Source organism: Chrysemys picta, chromosome 3 (assembly GCF_011386835.1).
Source record: "Chrysemys picta bellii isolate R12L10 chromosome 3, ASM1138683v2, whole genome shotgun sequence".
NCBI lineage: Eukaryota > Metazoa > Chordata > Testudines > Emydidae > Chrysemys > Chrysemys picta.
In genome coordinates, this window is record NC_088793.1 from 204108020 (window position 1) to 204121903 (window position 13884).

The 13884-nt window shown below is 52.2% G+C and overlaps 1 protein-coding gene across 1 annotated transcript; it reads left to right on the forward strand.

The window, feature by feature from the left end:
* The first annotated feature begins 3891 nt into the window (after positions 1-3891).
* On the forward strand, positions 3892-9424 carry INSM1 (INSM transcriptional repressor 1). Its single transcript, XM_008174184.4, has one exon. It carries the CDS (start codon positions 6408-6410, stop codon positions 7860-7862), a length of 1455 nt encoding a protein of 484 aa, XP_008172406.2. The 5' UTR covers positions 3892-6407; the 3' UTR covers positions 7863-9424.
* Positions 9425-13884: the final 4460 nt, after the last annotated feature.

Consider the following 13884-nt stretch of genomic DNA (forward strand, 5'->3'; position numbering starts at 1 on the left):
TAACGAGCAAGGGGCCGCCTCCGCGACGCCCTTCGCAGCGGGGTATTTGTCCTCGGTTAAGGCCTCACTGAATCCCTCCTCGCCCAGGCCTGAGGCGTTCTGGGGGCTCCCCGGCCCCTGGCAAAGCAAGGGGGAGACCCCTCCGGGACAGGGCCGAGCAGCGGATAAGAAAGCAACGCCGCGGGCCGCGTTGTCTAAGCACACCCCGGGCCTCCTCAGCCACAAACCGCTCCCCCGCCGCGGGGGCAAGGAGCCCGCCCCTAGGAGGATACGGGGTAGGCCGTCGACGAAGGCCTTGCCCCTTCCCGGGTTTGCTCGTTGGTTCTGATCATGGGCACGTGGCGAGTGCGCGCAAGATACGCGGGAACCGCTCCCTAGCGGATGCTGATTTCTGGCGCGAGGCACCAGCAAGCCCCGAAAGTGACGCTCGCAGGCTGGCCTTGGAGGGACTCGCTTCCAGGCCATTGTTTCAAATGCGCCGAGCGACCGAGAGCACAACCCGGACAGCAGCCCCAAGTGCAGCAGCGGGAACAAAGAGAAGGCCCCGGCCCGCAAGACGCAGGCTAGCTACTGACCATGGACACTGCTGTATGGGGCAGACACTCCTTTGGGCAGGCACACCTGTGATTGGGAGTGTGTTTGTTGTGTTTCTGCGCCAGACACAGAGCTGTTGGAACTCTACCCGCCAAGCGCCATAAACTCTGGGAACCCAGGGAGACAGCTACGTACATGGACTTAAAAAAAAAATCCTATGTGGCACATGAAACGAGTAGCTCTCCTATCCCGTGTTTCCACTCTTAAAAAGCGTGACGCTAAATGAGCTTTTGCATCACGGCAATAATTGACGGATGTAAGTGAAAAAAGATGCTGCCGTAATCCCAGCACGCCTGGTTTTCTCTGTACAAATAATACAGCCCCCCAAAAAGGGAGATGAAAAAGTTAAAATATTCTTTGCTGCGGGAGATGTAAAACACGTCTATCACTATTCAGACATGGGGGGCGGGAGGGGAACGTAGCCATGTGTGAGTAGCTGTTGATTGTTTTCTGGTTGAGAGAAGTGATGATAAGGTTGGGCTAAAGTGTACATTGCTCGTGTAGGGATTGCTCGTGTAACCTGCAGCTGTATGCTAATGATAATAGAAACAAATCCACTGCCTCCCCCATTAAACAGCGAGGAGGCAGGGAAGCACACATCACTGAACAAATACACTCGCACTAGACAAATAAAATACACATACACACACACACCAAAACCAAGAGAGAAAGAAACAAGAAAGGGGCAACCCACTCGCCAGCATGTGGCTCGGTGCGAATCTCAGTTATTTTCTCCTACTTATTTTTACAGGGTATTGGCTGATCACTCGGTTTTAGGACATGCTTATTGAGGAGGCTAAAGGAAATCAATGCTGGATGGCTGTGTGGCACTATTGAAAGGTAACATAGTCTTTAGGGCGTTTGTCATGCTGGTCCTGCAACAAATGCCATCGAGCGCTGTTCTCTCACACTCGCCTATTTACTTTTTCCCTCTCTTCCCAGAAACGGTGATCAATTTACCCACCTTGCGCTGAAAAAAACCAAAACTTTCGGTTCATTTAGGCCTTTGGGCAGCTATGCCTGAATAGCGTAAACAAATCGCCATAAATGCGCCACTTAAAAGAGAAAGCTCTTCTACCCAGTATATTTTGCGTAATAAAAGAGCCGCTCTCTTTCCCCCACACCCCCCACCCTTCAAAAAAGCTGAATAATGGGAGCAGAGCAGATTGCCATTGGGGGATACTTGAAACTTAAGCAATAGAAAATACTTCAGGTCTTTTTCTTCTGGTAGCTGGGTGAAATGGAACAGACTCGTGGGCTCTTTCTTGTTTTCGCTCGCTTTCATGTAGTATTCTTTTGTGTGTAATTATTTAAACGGGAGATCCATAGCAGCTTTATGCTAATCTGCTGAACAAAGGGAGCGGGGCGGGGGAGAGGGGAAGGTGAATAGAAGGCGCGGGGGGAGGGAGCGGGCAGAGGGATTCGCGTGTCTCTCGCGTGGCCCGCAGACAGACACAACAATCGCTAATTCCTGCAAACGCGCTGCGCTCGCTCCCGAGCTCCGGGTCAAACAGTAGCAACCCAGCAATTGTTTATGCGTCATGCAACAATGGGGGTTAGGAACCTGATGAACCTTTCTGATTGCAACTTTCAAGGGTGTGTGTGTGTGTGTGTAAAAAAACAATCTCTAGTCAACTTGATACGTACAAAAATGTGAATGTGATGAAACTGTCTGACAAGGGGGTATAGGTGTAAGTAAAAATCTGTAAGCCACTTGATACTTACACCAGGAAGGGGGAAGGGTAGATTTAAAAAGAAAAATCTAATCGGAGGCAGGGCTCTGCTCTTTGCATGTAACACTTCAGCCCAATTCTGGGTTTGTTCCGCCAACCACATTACGCTGGTGCTGTGTTGGGTAATCAAAACCGCTGTGCGCCTGTCGGCTGATACAGGGAGGCATGCTTAAAATCTTGAGTAAAGTAGGCAAATCAATAAAGCTGAGGGATGGACAAACTGTTCGCTCTGATGCACTCGCAGGAACATTCAAAATAGCAAACACCTTGGCCCAAACTGTGCTCTCTCCTATTCCCCCCCCCCATGCCTCGTCACAGGACAGGATAATAAGGGATCTTGTAGAAACGCGTCTCCCCAGCAAGCCTCGCCAAAAGGAAAACGCCATGCAATTGAGCTTTGCTGCCACTGATTTTCCAGCTTGGCAGAATACAAACGAAACGGAGCTAGAAAAACACAACATGCCTTATTCCCTTCCAAAAAAAAAAGTTGTAAAACGTGGCGCTGAAGTGACTCAAGACTGGATCTCTTTGTCAAAGCTGGGCTCTGTTTCAAACAGGAATTCATTCAGAGACGGCCTATGGCCTGTGTCACACAGGAGGTCAGACTAGAAGATGACAGCGGTCTCTCCTGGCCTGAGGAGCTATGAAATATTCCCTGTGCAAATTCCCACATATGCCGTTGGTCTCGTCTTGCTTGTGAAGGGAACTTGGCGCAAACAAAGTGGTTTGTAAGGGAAGGGGGCGGGGTGGACTCAGCTGGGAATCCCCTGGGGGAAACGTGGAAGTTTTCTGCTGAAGACAAAGAGTTAAATAGGGATGGAGCAGAAGTTGCTTTGTAGTTTCAGAAGGACTCAGTCATTCAACTCAAGCGCTTCAAAAATAACAATCGCGTCTTGAGTTTCAGGCACTGATACTATTTGATTTTTAAAAGGATCTGTTTATTACAACTGCCTGGACAGCGCCTTTCCCCAGATCGGTGCTAAAGTCATTATTACTAGTATGCTGTGCAGCTTCGTGCAGATTGCAGTAGGGCCCGCAGCATGCTCCGGTAAGAGCTGCCCAAATGCAAAGGAGGGCCCAGTCTTTGCCCCGAAGACTCCCCAGTCTAAAACGGCTTTAGGGTTAAACGCAAGCCGGTTTGGAGGGTGATCCATAGCTGCAGTGCTAGAAGCAGCAGCTCCAACTGTCAGATGATGCACACTGCTGCACCTGCTTTTGAAGACGGGTGTCTTCCCCTCCCCAACATTTTTTCCACTCCGTTGTTGTGAAAATTAGTTTAGAATACTTGTACCTTTCAAGTTTCAATTAATCTTTACCGTACACGACTGAAAGCAAGGAGGGGTTTGGTTTTTTTCAGCTGGCTGGGGCTAGCAAAACAACAAAAAGAAACGGATCCTTTGAATCTAAGTATCTCAATAGGTTTCAATAGATTCCCTTTGGTTAATTCATAGCACTGTTTGAATTCGCTGTGCTGCAGCGGGTTTTTGGTTTTTGTCGGGGTTTTTTTTTTTTTTTGCATTCAGCTTTTTAAGGTTACGTATTTTGACTTATCTAGTGTATAATTTTTTAATGAAAAAGAGTGCCTATATTCCTCACATATATAGGGCAGGAGAAGAGTCTGAGCAACTACAAAACTAGCCAAGCTGGAACGTACAGAGTAATAAAAATTGGAGGAAACAAAAACATTTTTCTCGTTTTTCCCAATGGTCTGTCTTTAACTGACTATTTGCCCGATAACGAATGGCAGGCAACATAGGAATTATTACACGAGGGTCTAGCTTGCATCTCAGCGCTACCTTAAATTCCCAATCTTGCAGATAGGCACGTGCTTCCCTTAACTTTATTGCCGTGATACTAAAGCATTGGCACAAGCGTTCAGCACCCTCAACATCAGACCATTTATTTTGGTGGTTCATGCTCAACCCTGGCCCTGCGTAATGAAGGGCAATAAATAACCTACAAACAAAAATACCACCATGTAGATCAGCTAACAAACTTCAGCGTTGGGGCACTGGGAGAAGAGGGGGGCTAATACATTCCCTTCGATTAGGAGCAGACACAAGAATCACACGGGAAGCCTGAGTAGTCTGGCTGGCTTTCGATCCATTTCTTTCTGAGGCTGTGGGGAAATCATTGCCACTTTTTTTTTTTGTCCCTCTCCTACATCTTTTTCTAGACAAGATTAAAGGACAAGCAGCTCTGGGAAGGTTTTAGCCTATCCCCATGTAACAGGTATTTATTGCCTGAGACTTTGGTCCATGCTTTTCCTTGAGCAATCTGGAGAGAGACAGAGACTTTAGAAGGATAACGCCTTTTCCGTCCCAAATTTAGCGGGGAGGGAGGCGGGGTATTGGGGTGTTGTTTGTTTTTTCGCTCTTATGACTTTTGCTGGCGGAGGGGGGGGAGCGTCTTGTGCTATTGCAGTCTCTGCCTTGTCTTGGACAGATTTCTCTCCCCCCCCCGTCTTTCTCCCCCTGCCCCGCAGCACGCGTCTCTTTCTAGTCCAGATTGGCCGCGGGTCGCATTCAATAGAAAGAGGTTAATTTCCTTCACAAAGGTGAAGGGAGTGAGGCTTTGGGAAGCTACTGTGCAGAGACAGACAGACCCTTTCTTTATTTTTTAGCTACTTGATTAGACCCCTTGATTTAGCATCTGATGTCAAACAGCAGACAAAATGCACCAACTGAATTAAAATGCATGAGGCCGCAAAGGATCATGTAAAATAAGTTTGTCCGGCTGGAGAACAAAATTATATATATATATGTAATGATAAACTAGAAATGCATTATAATTTTAATAAATAACACTGAGGTTGACACACTGTACTAAGTGGTGGAGGCTTCATTTACCAGAATGAGCAATTGTATTTTCAGTAACTTAACAAAAGTTTTTTTTCTTTTGTAATTAAAGCTCCCCCTCCCCCAAAAAGTCAGTCCCCTCACCAGCGCCCAATTTCTTCAGCTCCAACATGCACCAAATCAACAATTTGCTTTGCTGATAACGTGTTTATTTAAGGTCAGAACTTTTCGAAGAGATTCTGGTAGTGCTGGATTTTATGAGCGCTTCAGACTAGAATAACCAGCTTTTAAACCCCTAAAGTATCCGCTGCTAATCAAAATACCATCATGTATGTTTCTCCTCGAAATGGCTTCCCATCACTTCCTGAGGACTCTTCTTTACCAGTATATTTAACGTCCTGATTTTCAGACTCCAGTGGCAATATCCTAAAATGTTTTGTTTGCAATTACTCCCCCTCCCCATCCCAGCATTTCCTGAGGGGTGGGAGCTTTTAAACAATTCAGAATCTACATTTTCTTTCTCTGCCCCCCCCCCCTTTCTCCAGTTTGCATATTGAACCCTCCTGACATTTTTCTGACCATTCTTCTCCTTTGTTGCTATTTTGCTCCAGAACCGCGGGTAATCCCCCCGATTTGAGATGCTGCTCATTGTCATGCTGATGGACATTTCCATTTGGCAGATCTGTGCCCCCCGGAGGAGACACACAAAGGCCAGGCACGTGTGCCTTCCTATAGAAAACCATCAGACCGTGAAAAGAGGAGGGGCCAGGCGTGTGCCTTTAGCCGGGAGGGGCCAGAAGTAAATGGGGGGAAAGGAGGAGGGAGGGGGGGAAGAGAAAGGAAAGCGAACGAGAAAAACCCCTCAGGTACATCTGCTGTACCTAGCAAGCGACCCCGCTGTCCCTGCCCCTTTCTGCGAGCCTGCACCCTCCCACACTCCTCCAATCCATAGGAGCCGCAGGAAGCGCTGATTGGCTCGGGGATGGAGCAGGAGGCTCGAACAATGGCATCCTCTCCCCTTAAAAAGAGTGCAGCGATCCGGGCAGGGGCAGACGGGACCCATTTGCGGGGCGCCCACCAGACAACAAGTGCAAAGGGGGACCAGCAGCAGCGGCACGTCGGGGGTTTGTCCCTCTGCTGCTGAGCCCGGACTGGATGGCAGAAGCAGGCAGCAAAGCCTGAGCGAGGCAGCCGGCTGGAGCCAGACGCACAAGCCTTTTGCTGCAGATCCGCGCCTCTGCCGCCGCCCCAAGTGCCTTCCCCGCCGGCCCAGCCGCCAAAGATGCCCCGGGGGTTCCTGGTGAAAAGGAACCGGAGGGCCACGCCGATCTCCTACCGGGTCCGCTGCGGCCAGGAGGGCGAGCCCGAGCTGCTGCTGTTCGCCGGCGGCCAGCAGCTCTGCTCCCCTCCCCTCCCCTCCGCCGGCCCCGATCCGGCGGCTCCCACCGCGCCCCGGGAACCGCCGCCGCTGCCGCCCCCCAAGCCCATGCAGTTCGGCACCCCCGAAGCCGCGTGCCAGGCGCTGTACAGCCCCACCCGGCCGGTCAGCAAGGAGCACGAGAAGAAATCCTTGGAGCGCAGCTTCAACCTGGGCTCGCCGGTCTCCGCAGAGTCCTTCCCAGCCCCGGCGGTGCCCAGCACCATGGACCCGCAGCTCTTCGCCCCGGCCGAGCTCAAACTGTGGGCCTCCTCCTCCAGCCCCGCGGAGACCAGCGGCCCCCAGCGCAGCACCCAGAGCGGCCCCCACAGGGACACCCACTGCAGCACCCAGGGGCCCCTGAGCGGCACCCTCTGCAGCGGCCAGGCGAGCGCCGGCACCCGCAGTCTATCCGCCCTGCTGCCCCCCTCCTCTGCCTCCTCGGTCCGCCCCCAGCCCAAGCGGCCCCCCGCCGGCTCGGAGCCCGGCAAGCACAAGCCCCCGGCCGCTAAGAAAGCCAAAGCCATCCGCAAGCTGAACTTCGAGGACGAGGTGACCACGTCGCCGGTGCTGGGGCTGAAGATCAAGGAGGGGCCGGTGGAGCCGCCCCGGGCGCGGGGGGCGGGCGGGCCGGGCCCGCGGCCGCTGGGCGAGTTCATCTGCCAGCTGTGCAAGGAGGAGTACGCCGACCCCTTCGCCCTGGCGCAGCACAAGTGCTCGCGCATCGTGCGCGTGGAGTACCGCTGCCCGGAGTGCGACAAGGTCTTCAGCTGCCCGGCCAACCTGGCCTCGCACCGCCGCTGGCACAAGCCGCGGCCGGCCCCCAGCGCCCCGCCGCCGCCGCCCGCCAAGGCGCCCGAGGAGCAGCCGCCGCCCAAGGAAGCCGGAGGCAGCAGCAGCGAGCGGGACACGCCCAGCCCCGGCAGCAGCAGCGGCGGCGGCTCGGAGTCCGGCTCCGAGGAGGGGCTGTACGAGTGCCCCACCTGCACCCGCCGGTTCCGCCGCCAGGCCTACCTCCGCAAGCACCTGCTGGGCCACGAGCCGGGGCCCGGTCCGGAGAGGCCCGGCCCAGAGGAAAGCCCCGGCGTGCCGGCCGCCAGCGAGTGCCACCTGTGCCCGGTGTGCGGGGAAACCTTCCCCAGCAAGGGCGGCCAGGAGCGGCACCTGCGCCTGCTGCACTCGGCGCAGGTCTTCCCCTGCAAGTACTGCCCGGCCACCTTCTACAGCTCGCCCGGCCTCACCCGCCACATCAACAAGTGCCACCCCTCGGAGAACCGGCAGGTCATCCTGCTGCAGCTGCCCGTGCGCCCCGCCTGCTAGGCCGTGCCTTCCCCCCTCCTGACCCCCGGGCTGCAGCCTGGCCGCTGCCTCGGACCGGCTTCGCCCTGCAGAGCCGAGCTCTCCAGGCCCCCGGCTGATCCCCCCCACACCCCACTCCTCCTCCAGCGCCTGGTTTATTTACAGCTGAAAACAAAGGGGGGAGGAGGGGAGTAATCATAAAATCCACTTGTGCCAGTGTCTCCTTGGTGGTGATTCCTCCGTCCTTCTACTGTAGCTCAGCCTCTGAAAAGCAGCCCCTCTTTGATCGCTAGCGGGATCAAGGTCCCTTTAGGAAGTCTCTCTGGTTTTCCTCTGCCCCCATCTCTCTGTGTGCGTAGCCTAGGGGTTGGGTTGGTTGTTGGTTTTATTTTTTTTTTAAGTCAATCTCGAAGAATAATGCCTTTATATTTCACAGGCTGTAAATTGAATTTACCACATGATTAGCTTTATTATGGCTTGTGAACTGCTGGAAGCTGGCTTTACACCCTCACCCCCTTTTATGTGAACAAATAAAACTGCTTCATTTTGTTTTCTTTAGTATAGCCACAAATGCCTTGACTCTACTGTTGATGGTCTCCAGAAAATGCTGTAGAAACTGCCTTAAATATTACCTGCCAACTTTCTTTTTTTCGATTGTTTGTCCTTAGCGAGGTAGACTCCCGAGCTGACTATATGTATATGTTGATTTGAGTAATTGTTATTTATTCTTTATTTATTTATATTAATTATGAAGATTGATATTATTTGATCGTGAATATTTTGATGCGCTTTTCCCCTCCCCCTTCCTGCCATTTCACTGTGCATTTTAGAAGAAGATCTTGTTCTAAAGGGATCTGCTAAAAGGTTTTAACTTTTCTACCTAGAATAACACACAATCTTGACCATTTTATCGTGCTCTAAGGGCGCAGACAGCTCTTGTGCAACCGACAGCTCTTACTTTTAGATGCAATCTCTTTTCTACACACATTATTTTCTTAACTGTTAGCTATTTATAGAATGCTTCAATAGAACTGTTTCAACTGTATAACTATTTACTATTCAAATAAAATATTTTCAAATTCAAATACACATCCTCTCGCCTCTCATATTTCTCATTAATCAAAGCCTTCCTGCTTGTCTTTAACTAAGAATCATGTATTCATTTAAGCTTAAAAGAAGGAAGAGCTACCAGCGCCCTAGATGGTATATAAAATGTCTCCGGGGTGGTCATTTCCCCATCCCTCCTTGGAAGGCGCTCTGAGTGACTTAGCAAGCTAAAGCCTAGACAGTCTATTGACACCTTCTGCCGCTTTAAACCCACCACCCACTAAATCGTTATTTCTTTGCGCGCGCAGCTTGGGAGACCAGAGGAGTTTGTCCATCGTTTGGTAAAGTTACCAGAAAGCAAATTACTGTAAACCAACGTGTTACAAAGGGGAAGGGCTAACGCTGAGGTCAGGCGGGCTAATCCCCTTTCCCTTGCGAATTGACCGTTCCTCACCGAGGGCTGCCTCATGGCCTGGGCCAGAATCAACGTTAGCTCCAGCCCCAAATCACAGACACAGCAGAGCTAATGTTTTTTTTTTTAATAAAATAAAACTCTGGTTGTAATGATCAGCGCTAGCACATGGCTTGTTAGCGCGCTCAGCTGATCCGTGGTGAAGGTGAAAGTGAGCGCTCGTCTTCAGCCATCGCAACTTTCATTTCACCAGTGCCGGGGTCTAACCACCGGCATAGCCCCACTGCAGAAACTTTCACACGCTCGGCTTTGGGGCCCCAGGTGAGGAAGGTCACTCTAAAGCACTTATTCTCGCCTCTCGGGGGGGGCTAGACACATGCACTGCCCACCACATTGAAGCCACTGGGCTGACGGGTATGGAGGCTGGAGCCGAACAGAAACAGCAGGAAATCACGCTGGAGACACTCAGGGTAAATCTCACTTGTATTATTTCCCCCTTGCCAGCAGCAGAGCGACTGCCCTTAACCCTGGCAGAAGCGCCTCAGGGCTGGTCCTTTTAGCTGCGTTTCTCCTGCAGTCCAGAGCGCATCACAGGCTCCCTGCTCACGTCCCCTTTTTGCGGCTCGCCCGTCCGTGCATTAACCTAGCGTGCCCCCCCCCCCCCCCCAGCGGAGTGAATCACCCAGGAGCGCAGCACGGATAAAATAGCATCACCGCACAAAGGGCAAAGGCGACTGCACTGCGCCCTGAGCTGCAAAGGGCCTGGCTGTGGAGACTACCCCGCCCCCCAAAATCCAGGGGAGCTGCATTCACAGACTCGCCATGGCGCAGAGCAGCCTCGATTGCACACGTACTCCCGGGGCTGAGCGGGGCACAAAGGTCCCCAGCACCGCGTGGGAAGCCCGTGTCCAGGGTGCGGTACTGGAGAGTCTTGCAGGAGAGGTAAGGTAGCAAATGAGCAAGGAATTTGGACGCACCTGGACTGGCCCCTTCCATTAGGTGCTGAGTTACTCAGCAGCTTTTAATGTGTTACACAACCAACCCCCTGCACAGCAGACCTAGCATGGAGGGCGGGTGCAGTTTAGCCTTAGATACCATCACTGCAAACAGCAGCAGCGAATAAGGCCAATAAGCACCCTACAAAGATGACCTGGTGGCATAAAACCAGAACCACAAATGGGCAAGGGGCGCATCTGAGCCGAATCAGCGCTATGCAGCTGCTGGAGACCAGGAGCTGGGAAAGGACAAACTCAGCCTGCTGCCTTTCCCCTCGCACTAGCGCAAAAGTTGCCCGCTGTGTAACACGATGGGACTGGGAAAGAACCCGAAAGCCAGTGCTGGGGATTTTTGCCAAGGCCCAGGCTCTCAGGACTCAGCTATTGCCTGTTGCATTCAGGTTCGTCATGATCATGAACATTAACACCGAGGCTGAGTTTGATCGATCGCGTCCAGTCCTAGATGAGGCTATGCGGAACAGAAAGCACGGCCTGGATTCCCAAAGCACAAAATAGTATTTGCGCATGGGGGGGGAGGGCTGATTTGTAATCAGCTTGAAATACTTAACTCCGAACGTGTTAAAATCACCTATTCCCTTCTCCAGTATCTTCTGCTTGAAACTGGTTTCATGCAGTTACCAAACTATGTGGAGGGGATGAGTTCTAGCAAAGATGTGACATGAAACCTGGGAGAATTCTTTACTGGTAAGGAAAACTCAAGCCCTTTAAGGAGACAGAGCCTCGTTTGTAACATAGTGCAGATGCCTCACAACTGTAATATACCAATGGCTTCAGGGGAAATAATTGTTTTTTTATTGTGCATTTAGGACTAAGGACCTGATCCAAAGCCTGTTGAAGCCAATGGGAACCTTTCTATTGACTTCAATGGGCATTGCAGGGCACCCTGAATCCTCTGAGCAAATCCGAGATAAGCAGTAGCCAGGCACGTTTATCTGGATAGCTATGGAGAAATGGTGAGTGTCTGGCTGCCTCCCACTCCCAACAGGAATTGGAGCCTATGGTAGGGTTACCATATTTTAATTTTTAAAAAAGAGGACACTCCATGGGGCCCCGGCCCCACCCCAACTCTGCCCCTTCCCCGCCCCAACTCTGCCCCCTGCCCTGAACGCTCCATCCCTTGCTCCTCCCCCTCCCCTGCTTCCCGCAAATCAAATGTTTGCGGGAAGCCTGAAACAGGGAGGCAGCAGGTAGGCTGGGGTGGGGTGCGGCGTGGCTCAGTCCAGCCCTCCTGGCCGAGCGGCTCCCTTTGGCGGCCAGCCGGCTGGCCCAGGCCAAGAGGCTCTGGCCCCGGCGTCTCCTGCCCGGCTTGGGCCCTGGGGCCCCGGCTCCCGGGCAACTGCCCGTGCCCCCGGCCCCGGCTCCGGCCGAGCACCGCGCCGGCCCCTGGCCCAGCACTGCGCCGGCCCTGACCCCGACCCCCAGCCAAGTGCCCACGCCCCTGGCCCTGGCCCCTGGCCCGCCCCGGCCCCCACCTAAGTGCCTGCGCCCCCGGCCGAGCACCGCGCCGCCCCTGGCCAAGTGCCCCCGGCCCAGCACCGTGCCGGCCCCAGCCAAGTGCCCGCACCCCCGGCCGAGCACGGCGCAGGCCCCCGGCCAAGTGCCCGCGCTCCTGGCCCGGCCCCTGGCCCAGCACTATGCCGGCCCCGTGCCCCTGGCCCCAGCCCCTGCCGAGCACCGCGCCGGCCCCCGGCCCCGCACCGCCGGGCCCTCCCTCCCTGTTTTCCAGGACATGTCCAGCTTTTTGGGATTTTCCTCCGGATGGGGATTTGAGGCCCAAAAAGCCGGACATGTCCGGGAAAATCCAGACGTATGGTAACCCTAATATGGACAGTTTTGCTTGGGCTCATTTTGTTCTGAGAATAGCTGTTAGATCTGCTCAGGTGCAAAATATATTTAATTCCTTTGGTGGAATTACTGATGCTCAGCAGCGTCCTCAATTTGAGAGTCACTGAGGAAGTGGGTGGTTTATTGTACCTCATTTTACCCATTGCAAATGACTAAGGCACCAAAGCAATGGCAAGCCCCTAGAAAAGAAGATTGAAGACATCCTAGGGGCAAGCAGCATTGGAAACTATGAAATCACACTGCCTATTAGTCCAGATACTTCCTGCATGGTCAAAGAGCCATGCCACATCCTTCGTCTATCCACAAACTGTAGACTAGGGCTCTGCCATTATATGTGCCTAGCCACATGGCCATGGAAAGTTTCTGAGCAATAACTGGTAATTAGGGGTGTGCACCAGTTCCTTCAATCCCAACCTTCTATAGCCCAATACCTTGACTAAACACATAAGTTACACTGGTTTAATCAATTTTTTTTGGTATGTGACTATGCTATGCTAAATCATTATAAGTCTATTGTAAACTGAGAGAAGCGTGTCAACAACAGGGAGTTGCATTGCTTTAACTGAATTGATTTAGAAAATGTTTTTAATTTGGTGCAACTTTTGTCTCCCTCTGCCAGCCAGAGAAGCCACAGAACCAATCTCAGTCAGTTCCTATTGTGCAAGTCTAAATGTCAATGGCTTGTTAAATAGTTGTGCTGTTAGAGTTCAGCTCAGGCATTAAAACTGAAGCCTTTCTATTTTACTTTTTTGGGGGGGGGGTGTCTGTTTAATCAATTTTGAGAAATGATTTAGGCTGTCATGGGCCTTGCTATAGGTGGTGGGCCTCAGTGAAACCACCGGCTTTGAGGCACTCTCTTGACCTACTTCATTCAAGCACAAAAGAGTCTTTTCTGCCTTGGGAATGACAATGGCTGCAAGGTCTTTCCTACAAGCACCAGAAGATTTGCTCCAGAACTTGCTCCTGTACATGTCTTTAGGTATACGTCAGCCTGGGTGGTCCCCCCTAAAAAGGGATCCCCAGGCATGAATAGTGTGATTGCTAAAAACATCGCTTGGTGCAGGAGCCTGATGCAAAAATCTGTGTCTGAAAAGGGTCGTTCTTTTGTAAAGGCTGCCAAAACAAGTGCACTAGGCTTAGAGGATTTGGGTTCATTGGATGGAAAGCACCTCTTATGGAGCCAGCAATTTCAAGAGGTTGTGTGGTAGGAAAAAGATGCTCTTAAAAGGATCCTGCTGTTGGAGCCATCCAGACTCTGAGTTCAGATTCCCTGGACCTTACACTACACAATGTTCCAAACATCAGCTTGCTTGTGGTCTTGGTAGCAAGTGAGAAAGTGAAAACTGGGGAAGTGGGGGACAAGGAATCCAAAGTTGGATATGTTTGGCAGGAAACTTTTTCTCTCCACAGCCCTGGTCCTGGGAATCCCTAACTTCCAGGTTGTCATGACCTATTATAACTTGTCCTTACGATCCAGAATGGCATCGTGGGCCCATTTCATTACAGACAGAAAGCAGTAGTTCTTCTATGAGTGATTGTTCACGGCCATTACACATTAGGTGTGCGCACGTCGCATGCACAGATGTCGGAAACTTTTTCCCCTCAGCGGCTCCCGTCCATCCCCCCTCCCCCGCCAGAGCAGCGCCCAGCTCTAGCATATATATATATACACCTGCCGATCCGACCGTCCCTCAGTTCCTTCGTACGGACAGCGTTGGAACTA

Coding starts and splice junctions, on each gene's coding strand:
- INSM1 (XM_008174184.4), top strand. CDS start 6,408: ATGCCCCGGGGGTTCCTGGTGAAAAGGAACCGGAGGGCCACGCCGATC.